The following is a 14,897-nucleotide window of genomic DNA, read 5'->3' as shown; positions in this document are numbered from 1 at the left end:
AGCCCTATCACTTTACAGCAAAGGCATAGCTCAAGCCTCAGAACCAAATCAAAAGGTTTGGCTAGTGCAGCGTTTGCATGGCTGAAACACCCAGGCCCAGCAATTGTAAACCCAATGCAGAGTGGACATTAAAGCATGGGATTGAACACCCCGAGTCCAGATGCACAGATCCAGGTTTACAATGCCCTTAGGGAGGAGGGCACAGGAAGGGATTGCAAAGGACAGCATTGGGAGCAGAGAGTCTTGTGTGGGCCTAGTTGTGTTGGGGCTGCTGGTGGGGTTAGCTACTACTTTCAGTTTATTGTTTTTTTGTATTTTATGTCAAAGGCCCTGGAGTGCCATGCAGTTGTCTTACTGTAAAATTTTATAAATCAAAACACTGTTAATCTATTTAGTTGCATAGCAGAAATGTACATATGCTGGACAATATACAAATCCTGCTGAAATCTATCACTCCAGATATTTATATGGACCTCACTACCATAATTTCAGAGTACCTGACAATCTGTATTGGATTTTATCATCACAAACCCCTGTGAGTTTGGGAAATATAATCCCCACTTTTAAATATGGGGAATTGAACACAGAGTAGATAAAGAAGCGGCTTGCCCAAGGTTTCACAGGAAGTCTTTGACTGAGCAAGCAATTGACCCCATAACTTTAGAATCCCAGTCCAGTGCCCTATGCACTAAACTATTCTTTTTATGCACACTTACATAGGTCTCACACCATTGTATCTCCCCAGGCCTTTATGCCTCGTGGGCATAACCAGCCCCTTTTTCACCTCAACACATTTGGAAAATATAGCTATTAGGTGTTTGCAGGTGAAGATGGACAAATGTGAGCAGGAGCAGCACAACCAATAGCAAACTAACATCGCACAGATGCTTCTTTTCTCTCTGCCACAAGTTACCTAGAACACCCCTCACACTTATGACTCCTGTGACTTAGATGTGATACAAGATTATATCACACAGCTTACTTGAGCTGCATTTACCCCACCCTCAACCTTATGCTATTTCCACTCATGAGTTGAAGTGGACTACCACAGTTGAAAGGTAAACACGCACACACTCATGGTCATGACATTGAATTTAGACTTGTTATGCTTGGGTTTTATCTATTCACCTGAATTTGAGGGAGCAGAAAGAGCAAATGACTAACTTTAACACTCACCCAATACAGGAAGAATATCCCAACACTAAAGTTATTACAGACTGCCTCAGCTGAAAGCTCACCTTCATTCTTTCACTAGAAGATTGACACATTTAACAAAAACTAACGGGGTATTTTTAAATCTCTAAGGAAGTTAATGTAACAGCAATTACTTGAACTTTTACATCTGAGAGGAAGAGACGCTTTTGTACAGCATGAGAAGCCCCTACACAAAGACTAAAAGTCCACAATGGACTAAGGGAATTGAGCTTGCTCATCTGGCTTCTAGATAGGGGAATGCAAACTGTGTTGGAGGGTGGATAAACACAAAGTTTGCTGGAACAATGACAAATTCTGCGCATGTAGCAGCCGATAGGAAAGTGAAAAGTAAAGCTTTAGCATGGTGCAAAACCAACACTACTTAACACCCAGCTTCATTCTGCATATATTGTAAATACAATGGAACTGGAATAGTTTATCAATCATTTGTCAATAGCTACCTCTCATGCACAGGAAATAAACGTTGAGTATTAAAAAAAATCCTTTCTGACCAGGATGATTTCCGAGCCACTCACAAACCTTTCTAGATAAGCAATCAGACAAGAAAGATTTAGCTATTTCCTTTCCCACCAGAAGTACCCATAGTAATATCACAACCGGTCAGAAGTTCTCAGATAGAATGGTTTTCTGTCAGAGAGGGCAGATTCACCAAAATCTAGCCTTTTTGTGGAGGTGGTCTGATTGTGATTTAGGTCTGACAGAACCCACACACAGCTCTGACAGAACCTTCACTGGTTGCCTGACAGCTTGCCTGGCCATTTCCTAAAAAGCCAACCTGGAGAATTGCTGGGGGCCCTGCCTTCCAGGCTCCTGGCTCTTCAGCAGACCAGACCCCCAGGAGCCAGTTCTGCCAGCTCTCCTTCAGGCCAGTAGTCAGAATTTTGTTTCAAAATTATCAAAACAAACCATTTTGACTTTTCAATAATAATAAATAATAATAATAATAAGCATTCTGTCTTGCATATAATTTCTACCTTTTTTGTTTTCATTCCAAATATAAATGAAATCAGATTCTGAAATCATACACGAAATGGATTTACTGTTTTCAATACAGCTCTAATTACTATGGCCCAGCTCCTCACACACTTGAAATGATAACCTTACCATACCAACATTTTTCCTTTACTATAATTTTGGTTTCAGAGTAGCAGCCGTGTTAGTCTGTATCCGCAAAAAGAACAGGAGTACTTGCGGCACCTTAGAGACTAACAAATTTATTAGAGCATAAGCTTTCGTGGGCTACGGCTCAGTTCATCAGATACATAAAATGGAACATACAGTAAGAGAGAGAGATAGATATATAGAGACACATACATACACACACACACACAGATAAGTTGGAAGTTACCATACAAACTGTGAGAGGCTAATTAGTTAAGATGAACTATTATCAGCAGGAGGTTTTGTAGAATTGGAGTTCCTTATGTAAAAAAACAGACAGCACATTGAGACAAAAAAACATGCAGATTTGGTCGTTGAAAAGCAGCCTCAGATTACATTTTCCTTTTATAAAACTCTCTCCGCTTAACCACACTCAGTTAAAGATGTAACCACACAGGATGTTGCTCTCACCACACTAGCTTGCTCAAGCCTATGTATGTATAAGAAATTAATAGCATCAGTGGCTCAGTGAAGAACAGTATCAAGGTCAATGACTGTTTGCAGGAAATTGGACATTTTTCTTAATATATTATATTCGGGTATGAGAGAAAGAAAAATGTGTACTTATTAAAAGAGACAGGTTTCAGAGTAGCAGCCGTGTTAGTCTGTATTCGCAAAAAGAACAGGAGTACTTGTGGCACCTTAGAGACTAACCAATTTATTTGAGCATAAGCTTTCGTGAGCTACAGCTCACTTCTGTAGCTCACGAAAGCTTATGCTCAAATAAATTGGTTAGTCTCTAAGGTGCCACAAGTACTCCTTTTATTAAAAGAGAGCCACTCTACTGGTTTAATACTGCAGAACAAGGTCAGAGAAAAGTGGTTCCGAAAACTCAGTAAGACCCTGCTGCTCAGAAGGACTGAATATAAGTGTGGGGGGAGTGTCACACATACAACTCCCTTGCTCCCCCCCACCTTTATTTTTCTTTTAACTTATTTGCCATTTGGCAAACTTCTCCTTCTCACTCCTTCACTTTCTGCAAGTTCTGAATTAACTAAAATATGTAGTTTTCCAAGCTAAAATACAGAAATATTTTTAAACTTCTCAGCATCTACCCAGTGTTAGTACACCTCTGTGAATACCACTTGTAGTTAAAAGCTGCCAAGGACTAGCAGTAGCAACATAAAACTGGTTAGTCGGCACCTCACAATATGGATTCACTTATTATTAATGTGTGTTAGTATTTGTGAAAAACAGTACGAAACTAGACATTTAAAATAAAGAAAACATTCTCTGTCAGAGTAGAACCTGATTTCTGAAGATGTTGCACAGAGGAGCACACTGAACACTTGTCTTCACTGCAGTGTCGGCTCCAGGTATAACTCGTGCGTTTCCCCAAACCCAACACCTGTCAAAAATCTCTAGCTCAAGTTAAGTGGTGCTTTAAACTTGAGCGAGCTGTCTTGTCAGGGGTATGGATTAAACCTCAAGTCCTCTGGAACGAGAAATGCAGCTACTCTGTGCAGCTAATAAAATTCATTCTGCGTTTCTTGAGTGTTGTTTTGAAGTGTGATTGTTCTCAGCCAAGCTATGTTAACTTGGGAGGTGTTAGTTTGAGTTATCCACACTCTAGTTAACACCACCATGAAGATAAGACTCTATATATACACAGACTCTTCAGATCATTTTTAAAATAAAGGAATAATTATTAAAAGTGACTTGTAGATTTACAGGCAATAAAACACTGCATTTTATCACTGTTATCCTCAGCCTGCAGTTAAATCTCAAAACAAAACCTTACCAGAAATAATAATTGTATTAAGATGATGTTGAAGTAAAAAGAAAACAGTACAGAGTTTAAGCATAGAAGTTTCTGGTTATCAGGGAATAAGGTACAAATTGTCAAGGGGTGTGAAATTCGGTTTAGGAATGGGTGGCATAAGGAATACATAATCTCCAAGTACAGACATTGAGATATGGGGGTATGTTGTTCATATAATGGCTATGCTCAGGTGTGGAGTATAATGAGTGGATACCTACACACATAATTCTCTCCCTGATGAGACGATGGAACACATGGCAGATCTTATAATATAATGCTCAACACACTACTGGAAGGCATTCGGATACTTCAGTGGTTAGCGCGGGTAAGAACCTATATAGAGTAGAATGGAAGGCCACCCACATGCCCCAACTTAGAACTCTGTGGCCCCAACATGAGAATTTAGGGATTTGTCTATTAAATCCTAAATCTAAATCGCTTTCCCCGAATTATAATTATCAAATGTCTCAACATATTTCTCAGAGTGGTAGTCGTGTTAGTCTGTATCCACAGAAACAACGAGGGGTCTGGTGGCACCTTAAAGACTAATAGATTTATTTGGGCATAAGCTTTCATGGGTAAAAAACTCCACTTCTTCAGATGTATGGAGTGAAAATTACAGATGCAGGCATAAATGTACTGGCACATGTACTAATGTGATATATAACATCATGTGCCAGCAATATCCATCTGCCATGTACATTGGCCAAACCGGACAGTCTCTATGTAAAAGAATAAATGGACACAAATCAGACATCACAAATGGGAATATACAAAAACCAGCAGGAGAAGACTTCAGTCTCCCTGGACATTCAATAACAGATTTAAAAGTAGCCATCCTTCAACAAAAAAAACTTTAAAATCTTCTGTAAAGGGAGATCATGTCTTACTAATCTCTTGGAGTTCTTTGAGGGGGTCAACAAACATGTGGACAAGGGGGAATGCAGTGGACATAGTGTACTTAGATTTACAGAAAGCCGTTGACAAGGTCCCTCACCAAAGGCTCTTACATAAATTAAGTTGTCATGGTGTAAGAGGGAAGATCCTTTCATGGATTGAGAACTGGTTAAAACACAGGGAACAAAGGGTAGGAATAAATGGTAAATTTTCAGAACGGAGAGGGGTAACTAGTGGTGTTCCCCAACGGTCAGTCCTAGGACCTATCCTATTCAACTTATTCATAAGCAATCCGGAGAAAGGAGTAAACAGTAAGATAGCAAAGTTTGCAGATGATACTAAACTGTTCAAGATAGTTAAGACCAAAGCAGACTGTGAAGAACTTCAAAAAGTCTCACAAAACTAAGCGATTGGGCAACAAAATGGCAAATGAAATTTAATGTGGATAAATGTAAAGTAATACACATTGGAAAAAATAATCCCAACTATACACAAAATATGATGGGGGCTAATTTAGCTACAACTAATCAGGAAAAAGATCTTGAGTCATCGTCGATAGTTCTCTGAAGACGTCCACGCAGTGTGCAGCGGCAGTCAAAAAAGCAAACGGGATGTTAGGAATCATTAAAAAAAAGGGAGAGAGAATAAGACAGAGAATATCTTATTGCCCTTATATAAAACCATGGTATTGCCCACACCTTGAATACTGCGTACAGATGTAGACCCCTCATCTCAAAAAAGATATACTGGCATTACAAAAGGTTCAGAAAAGGGCAACTAAAATGATTAGGGGTTTGGAACAGATCCCATATGAGGAGAGATTAAAGAGGCTAGGACTTTTCAGCCTGGAAAAAAGGAGACTAAGCGGAGATATGATATATCTCCGCTTAGTATATAAAATCATGAGTGGTGTGGAGAAAGTGAATAAGGAAAAAGTTATTTACTTGTTCCCATAACATAAGAATGAGGGGCCACCAAATGAAATTAATGGATAGCAGGTTTAAAACAAATAAAAGGAAGTTCTTCACTCAGCGCACAGTCAGCCTGTGGAACTCCTTGCCTGAGGAGGTTGTGAAGGCTAGGACTATAACAGGGTTTAAAAGAGAACTGGATAAATTGATGGAGGTTAAGTCCATTAATGGCTATTAGCCAGAATGGGTAAGGAATGGTGTCCCTAGCCTCTGTTTGTCAGAGGGTGGAGATGGATGGCAGGAGAGATCACTTGATGATTATCTGTTAAGTTCACTCCCTCTGGGGCACCTGGCATTGGGCACTGTTGGTAGACAGGATACTGGGCTGGATGGATCTTTGGTGTGATCCAGTATGGTCATTCTTATGTTCTTAAGAACGGACTTCAAAGAGAAACTGCAGAGCTACAATTCATTTGCAAATTTAACACATTAATTTGTGCTTGAACAGGGACTGGGAGTGGCTGGCTCACTACAAAAGCAATTTTCCCTCTCGGTATTGACACCTCCTCATCAATTATTGGGAGTGGACCACATCCACCCTGACCGAATTGGCTTTGTTAACAGTGGTTCTCCACTTGTAAGGAAACTCCCTTCTCTTCATGTGTTAGTATATTTATGCCTGCATCTGTAATTTTCACTCCATGCATCTGAAGAAGTGGGGTTTTCTACCCATGAAAGCTCATGCCCAAATAAATCTGTTAGTCTGTAAGGTGCCACTGGACTCCTTGTTGTCAAGATATTTAGTGCAGTTCGGAGAGATCTGCAGGCTCTGCAATTATCCGCATAAGTATTACTATGTCACGTGGCCAAGTCACATATTTATCCACCAAAAACACGCTCTCCTAATCCAACGGTGAGAAGAAGAGGGGGCTAAGAACATGTTAAGTCAGGCTTTTATAGGGTTCTTATTGCTCTGTTCCTCAAAACACATTCCCACCTATGCTGGGGTTTGAGAGGGGTCCTCAGAAGGCATCCTTGTGACTGGCTTCTCCCATTCCTGCACCAAATGCAGTAGGGGCTGAGGTAGCAGGGATGCTCTCATCCCAAGCATTTATCTTCAGTGATCTTTTTAATTATTTTACCTAGTTCAGATGTATGGCTCAATAATCTATAATAAAGTCAGTTTTAGCACCTTTTGTTTTAGCCAGGCACTCCTATTGTTTCTTTGCCAGGAAATGCTCTCGATGTTTCAAATAAACTCATATCCACACACTCTCAACCCCAACACACATACACACACACGTGTCTTGATCTGGAGTTTAGTTCAGTTCATTTTCTTCTACTTAAAAGAAGCTCAGGATCTTGTGAACCATAGGGCAAGAGGTAGAGTCCTGTTGTGGGTGAATACTGCTTGAGAGATAGGAAGCAAAGAGCAGGAATAAATGGCCAATTTTCAGCAACAAAATATCTAGGTATCCAGGGGATGAGTCCTGGAACTGATAGTGTTCAATATATTTAGCAGTGATCTGGAAGAATAGTAGAGAGAATCGTTACATAAAACTCCTATATAACCAATTTTCAACAAGGAACAAGAAGCCTTTTGATGAAAAGCTGATGCAACTAATTTAAAATGGGTAAAAACTTATTTTGGACAACATATATCAAAAGATAAGTTACCTAAGGAATTCACAGTTGCCAAGACATATAGTTTAATAAGATTTTTCAACACAAGATCTCACACACACACACACACACACAAAACAGTAGAGGGAGTAGCAAGAGCTGCTTCATTTACACTAACTGTGGCAAAAGTTTAGCAGCCATCAATTCTCAGGTTTGGAAGTATAAGCCAATAGCCAGTGGGGGTCAGGAAGAAATTCTTTCCACTCCCCAATTCCATAGCACTATACAGTGTAGAATACCATTGGCTTTATATACAAGCCAATTCAGATAAAAGCTAGTCAGTCTTGTCCAATATGGTGATTCCCAGAAGAAAGTTAAAATCAGGAACAGAAACCACACTGACTAATGAAGAGAATGTGTGCCAAATTCAATCCTTTTTTCAAGCTTATCAGTAATTCCATCATGCTCAGCTTGCCATGACAAGTGAAAACAAAAGTCACTGTCATCGGCTAAATAGCATGGCTTGCGTGATCCCACAGCATAGTTTACATGATCTTGTTCCGTTTTCCAGATTTTCTGCAGTACATATGTCTCCTACAAAAAAAGCAGAAGTTCTGAGGATACCTCTCTGGAAAGGTCAGGAAGGAGATAAGAAAAAAAGGAATATTAGCTGAAGATCCCAATAGTATCTTCAACATTTAATATAGTGTCACATCCTAATATTTTGCAAGTGAAAATACTATTTAGAAACAAGTTATAAACAAATACTAATTCTTTTATGTTACAGCATAGCTCATCTACACTTTACCTTTCCAGTTAAACTGAAGGACACCAAAACATACTTATTTAAAAACACACACACACAAAGAGGTGCTTACCTTATCATTATTGTAATAAGAAATACTGTCTCCATCAAACTTAACCCAGCGCTTCTGAAACATACGTTTTCTGTAAATTAAAAATTAAGTATTTTAAATGATTATATAAACAAGTTAGTACCACTGGGAACTTTTCAAATCGAGAACAATAGGAAAAGTGGAAGCATGCCTAACAGTATTTAGGCCTAAACATTTACAAAATTAGAAGTTTAATTTTTCAGTTCAGCCACATTATGTTTTCAATATTATAAAATATTGGTTTCAGATACAAGAAAAAAGAATGATCGCTATTATTTAGGTGCGGTGTTGCCAATTTATTTATGATATATTTCATATTTTTATCAACGTAATCTTCCCCATCACGACCACCTTTTTTGGTTATATTGATAATATTAACAAATAAAAACTGAAACACTTTTAGTAATTTACTTTTACAACTTAGTAGGCAATGAAGTTTAAACACACAGGGGATCTGGAAGAACTAAGATCTTTTCTCTCACATCCCATCTCCCTACCCTGCAGACTAAGTCTACTTGTACTTCCACGTCAGTACATTCCACTAGTGGGATAGGAAGCTAAGAAACCACCACTCAAGAGCATAAGCCACACTCTACCACAGCCCAGAGGTGCTGATAAAATACCCCCAGAGTGTTTACCACCATCTTCAGCAAGCCAAGAGACTATAATCCTTCCTCTGCAACATGGACTCTGCCAAAGAAATTTTGCCTCCATCACTTCTGTTAGGATATAGATTCAGGCCTGTCTGTAAAGGCCTATACTCTAAGAATTTAGGTGTATTCTTATCACTTGGCTAGTTAGAGGTATAAAAGAAAGAATCAAAATCACTGTCTGCCAGTGTAAGGTCCTTCTCTTATTGTGACAGTCTGAGGCCCTGTTCTTAGGCTAAGGCCTTTGGCTAAGCAACAGAGGTAGCCATAAGCTGGGAAGCGACCAGTCACCTCCTCACATTCCAAACTAGTCACATTAAAATAAGGTGCTATTTGGGCTGTTAGGAATACAATCCTGTCCTGATAGTGCCTATCACCTCCAGAGAAAAGGAAGTGCCTAGAAGATGTAAAAGGAAACTTAGTTTGATAGCATCCTGTCTGGCAAGAACTCACTTATCAATAGCCTGGATGTGAAATCCTCATTTCTGTGTTTGTTCTATCTATGTAGTCCCCATTTCCCCATTGTTTGTCTGTATAATCTCTGTCTGGTTCTGTGATTGTCCCTGTCTGCTGTATAATTAATTTTGCTGGGTGTACACTAATTAAGGTGGTGGGATATAATTGGTTACATAATCATGTTACAATATGTTAGCATTGGTTAGTTAAATTTTCAGGAAAATGATTGGTTAAGGTATAGCTAAGCAGAACTCAAGTTTTACTATATAGTCAATCAGGAAGTGGGTGGGTGTGTGGGGGGGGAAATGGGAACAGAGAGTGGGGGTTGGGAAATTGGAATCATGTTTGGCTAAGGGCAGGAGTGGGAACAGGGACACAGGTGTAATGCTCTGTGGTGTCAGAGCTGGGAAGGAGGACACTAAGGAAGGAAACTGAAATCATGCTTGCTGGAAGTTCACCCCAATAAACATCGAATTGTTTGCACCTTTGGACTTCGGGTATTGTTGCTCTCTGTTCATGCGAGAAGGACCAGGGAAGTAAGTGGGTGAAGGAATAAGCCCCCTAACAACTTCCAGTCTGAATCTACCATTTAAGATACATCAAAAGCTCGGACTGATGCAAAATGCCATTGCCTACTAATCACATGGAAAAGGCTGAGATAAGTGTCTGGTTCCGTTGTTGTTGATCATCTACAAAGCCTTAAATGGCCTGGAACATTGATGTTTAACACTATTTATCTCCTTATGATCAGTCACGATGGTTCTGATCAGCTAAAATATTTTGTCATCGGTCCCCAGGTGAACTTCAGAGAATGGGTGGCAAGTCATTCTTTAGTGGAGGGATCTGACAACCAATATCTGTGTCTGTACATTCAATTTCTGTTGTTTATAAACAATAATAGACTGCAAGGGTTCATGAGAAACTATCTTCAGTAATATAAAAAAACTGTTAAAATCAGTGTTGCACACTACTTCTGAAACTCTGCAGTTTTACAGCCACGTTTTCCTGCTTTTTAAAATGAGAAACTCCTGATCCACTGAAATAAATGGGATTTCACCCATCAACTTCAATGGAATCAGGATTTCACCCTACATCTTTTTGTCATCCATGTTGCTGTTTAGACATACACAAACAGGGGGAAACGGACCATCTAAACAGGGCAAACAATGTAATTCAATATATAGTGTTCAAGTGCAAAATATAAGCAAATTGAGGAAACAACCATTTCTCCCAAAACTGTTCTAGATAAACTTAGGTGTTTGTAACAACAGATAGAAGAATTTCAGACTAGTGTGTGTTTCTTTATGTTGATAGCATCCCTTTAAAAGCCTGCCCCACTCCAGCACCCACCACGAGATGAACTCCTCAGTCATTATTACTCAAATCAATTGTACATTTTACAGAATTATTAATGCACGTTATGTATGTACATGCCAAAGCCACAGAAGTCTCTGAAAACATTCAGTACTCCTTTATTCAATCTCTCATCAAAATGTTTGATATCACCCAAAGAATACTAAATCAGATTCTTAATCTAAAGAAAAATGGGAGCTCACCATGAGAAGTATTGCAGAGTAAACAAAGACAGTGGAAAGAAAACCTCTTTCAGATGCGAACCACAGGAATAAATAGCTGGAATAATAATAGACTAGGACTCCTGAAAAAGTTCTGAAGTCCAGATGGGTTCAGGAACTAGTTTCAGGCAAACATGTACTCAGGTCCATGCCAATTATTTGCACCCTTGTCCCTTCAGTCCTCTATCATTAGACATCTCAGCTAAAGTGAGAATGTTCCTGAAAACCCTAATTTGGTTTGCTGCTGTCCCATCTTCAATGCTCCCAGAAGTCATAAGGTACAGTGAATCAAGGATGGGCTGCTCCTCCAGGAGACAGAGTTAAGGTTTTAGGTGCCTTGGAGCCCCGAGAGAGAAGTTTGAGAACCTATAGCAACTCGCTCATTACCATCTAGGGTGACCAAATACCAAATGTGAAATATCAGGACGGGGGTTGGGGGTAATAGGCATATATAAGAAAAATATATATAAGAAAAAGCCCCAAATATCAGGACTGTCCCTATAAAATCAGGACATCTGGTCACCCTATTGCCATCCCCCCAAAAAGGACACTTCATGATACAGTTCACATGACCAACAAGCCATTTACTACCCACACCCCTATTCCCAGAGTTTGCACCTACTCAAGGCCATGGACTATCAAGTACAATATATGAAACAAATTACATTTAAAAAAAATATATGTATCATTAACTGGAATGATTTAACATGATGTGTATTTTTGATTATTAAGAGCAAACGGAGATAATAAACTCTATATAAAGACCACTTTAAAAAAAATTACATGAACCTGAAATAGTCCATTCTGTTCATTAAAAATGTTGACGGCCCATTAGTTATCTGTATATGAGTTTCAATTCTAAAACCTATTAAACAGTTAATTAAGCAAGAATGAGACCCCTCTCTAACATCTCTTTTCCCAAACATTATTTCCCTTCCTGCTAAATGAGTGCTCTGCTTTAAGATTAGTAGACTGTGAGAGTTTATCAAAACTTTAATTAAATAGCAGCAGCTCTGGTTTAATTAACTAACTTGTATTTTATGACAACAATAAATCATAACTGCTCTCAACCTGAAAAGGCCAGTGTAAAATCCAGTCTCCATTAAAAATGTCAATAAATCCTACAAGTACTACCTCAACATGCTGTGCAGAGAAAAAAGGAAATTCAGTTTTATATACCAAGTAAACTGAGTGGCTTTATATTTTTTTTACAGAATTAACTGGAGAGAGCAAAATTGTGCTCTAATTTTATGTACCAGATTTGCAATGAACATAAAATAGAATTCTCTGGGTATAAGTTCTATTTAGCATCTGGTTACACAGCTTTTCCTAAAGTGTGGGACACATACTTGGGAGTTTAAATATGGCAAATGACTCAGTTCACTAGTACATGAATTATAACGTAAGTGTTCTGTGCAGCTCTATTTAATGTTATGGCCTGTTTGATATCTTTTGCAAATAGTAAGTTCAGAGGACAGCCATGAGAATGATTAAAGGATTAGAAAACATGTCTTACAGATAGATCCTTGATAGACTCAAGGATCTCAATTCAATTTATCAAAGAGAAGGTAAAGGGGCAACTTGATTACAGGCTATAAGTACCTACATGGGAACAAATATTTGATAGTCAGCTCTTCAGTCTAGCAGAGAAAGGTATAACAGGATCCAATGATTGGGCTTTGAAGTTAGACAAATTTACACTAGAAATAAGGCATGAGTTTTTAAAACAGTGAGGGTAATTAACCATAGGAACAATTTACCATGGGTTGTGGTGGATTCTCCATCACTGACAATTTTAAAATCAAAATTGGATGTTTTTTCCTTAAAATAAATAAATAAATAAATTCTGCTGTAGGGATTTCTTTTGGGGGAGGGAGGGAGTTCTGTGGCCTGTGCTATACAAGAGATCAGATTAGATCAGTGGTTCCCAAACTGGGGTTCGTGAACCCCTAAGGTTTGCGAAATGTTACAGGGGGTTCTCGTGAAAAAATTCCCTAATGGCGGACAGAGCTGTCCCTAGGGACGCCGGGGCCAGCAGCCCAGAGCCCCTGGACTTCCAAGAGCAAAGCAGATCAAAGCCAGCATATCTATCACACAGAGGAGATTTAAACTTCAAGAACCCTTATAAGAAAGGGAGGTGGATATTTTTTGCTGTTTTTAAAGTGAAACAGGCAGCTCGTATTGTTTTAAAAATGATGATGAAAAACAAGTTTAAACTTCATTGTAACGCGTGTGGTTTGCCTGGACTGCTCAAGACCTGAATGCTTGTGTAGGAGGAATTCTTGATTTGAGTCGGCTTTTTAAATCCCTGCATGCTGTTTACTCTGTTCACATCTGATACTCCTTGATGAAACATAGGAGCCTTGTCGTATAACAGGATTATTCAAAGTGATACAAGCGACAGAAGTGAGATCTCGGAAGAGTGTTGCTGTTTTCATAATGTAATAAAGATACTGTCATGATAAATAATAATAATTCACAATGTGTAATCAGCATGTCATAAAAAACAATTTTATATTTCCAGGATCACTGCTTTTCTAATTTATACTCAGGTAAAGGAGAAAATCCCTGGAAATGTTCATTTTTAGGAGGGGGTTCACGAGACTTGACATTTTAGTGAAAGGGGTTCGTGAGTTGTTAAAATTTGGGAACCAGCAGACTAGATGATCTCAGTGGTCCCTTCTGTCCTTGGAATATATGAATTACTGGAACATTGTGTCCCATTCTGGTGTCCACATTTCAAAAAATGTGTGGACAAATTGGAAGAAAGTTCAGAAGAGAGATACAAGTATGATCAGAGGTCTGGAAAACCTGCCTTAAAGTGAATAACTAAAGAAGTTTAATGTGTTTATCTTACTGAAGAGAAGGTTAAGAAGTGACCTGATTAGAGTCTACAAGTACATACATGGGAAAAAGCTAGCTGACAGCAGATGGCTCTTTAATATAGCATAAAAAGGAAAAAGATCCAATGATTCAAAAAATAAACCTAGTCAAATTCATATTAAAAAAGCTGCAAATTTTTACAGGATAATTAACTATTGGAACACTTTAACTAGGATATAGTGGATTCTCCAACCTTTATGGTCTTTAAATCAAGACTAGATGTCTTTCTAAAAAACATGCTGTAGCTCAAAGAAGTTATGGGCTTCAGGTGATGGATGATGTTCTTTTGTGCCTGCTTCGCAGAAGGTTAGACTAGAAAATAAATTGTGCCTCCTGAACTTTAAAAAAAAAAAATAAATTAAAAAAAGTCTATGAATCAGATCAGAAGATAGGGCAGCACTGGAACCAAAAAGCCTGAGAAACTCAGCAATGCCTCCAGTCTAGGAAGCGATTTTTATATGTACCTACAACAAGTCTGGTAAATGGAATCCTACAACATCAGAGTCCATTGTATTTCTGATTGTGGTCCAAAGAAGAACTTTTCTAAAAAGTTTCAGGATAAGACACAATAACAATTTATAGCAGAATTCACAACCTGTAATTCATAAGTGCTTGCTAACTGTTTCATTAAAAACTTATCTTTCCTTAAGTGCACCTATTAAATAATCTCTGGAATGAGCAACATTACTTCGAAAATTGAAAAGAATTCAAAAGAAAAAACCTATACCATATTTATTACTATTGTTCCCTCTGTTCCCCAATAAACCCTACTTTTTCCCAAAAGAAAATAATTACCCACTATTTGGACTATAGACTAATATAACTAATTTTCATAACATGCAAACATATAAGATGTATTAAATAATAAT

At 38.4% G+C, this 14,897-nt stretch overlaps 1 protein-coding gene across 1 annotated transcript in view; it reads right to left on the bottom strand.

Moving 5' to 3' along the window:
* ARAP2 (ArfGAP with RhoGAP domain, ankyrin repeat and PH domain 2) overlaps nucleotides 1–14,897 on the bottom strand; it is a 196,585-nt gene that overhangs the window by 144,869 nt on the left and 36,819 nt on the right. Inside the window, exon 7 of the mRNA XM_073342319.1 lies at nucleotides 8,448–8,517. Coding sequence (XP_073198420.1) covers nucleotides 8,448–8,517 — 70 coding nt within the window. The remainder of the gene's footprint in view (nucleotides 1–8,447; nucleotides 8,518–14,897) is intronic.

This window comes from Lepidochelys kempii, chromosome 4, assembly GCF_965140285.1.
Source record: "Lepidochelys kempii isolate rLepKem1 chromosome 4, rLepKem1.hap1, whole genome shotgun sequence".
In the NCBI taxonomy this organism is placed as follows: Eukaryota; Metazoa; Chordata; order Testudines; family Cheloniidae; genus Lepidochelys; species Lepidochelys kempii.
The sequence above is the reverse complement of the archived record's forward strand: the minus strand, read 5'-3'. Positions and strand labels throughout refer to the sequence as shown.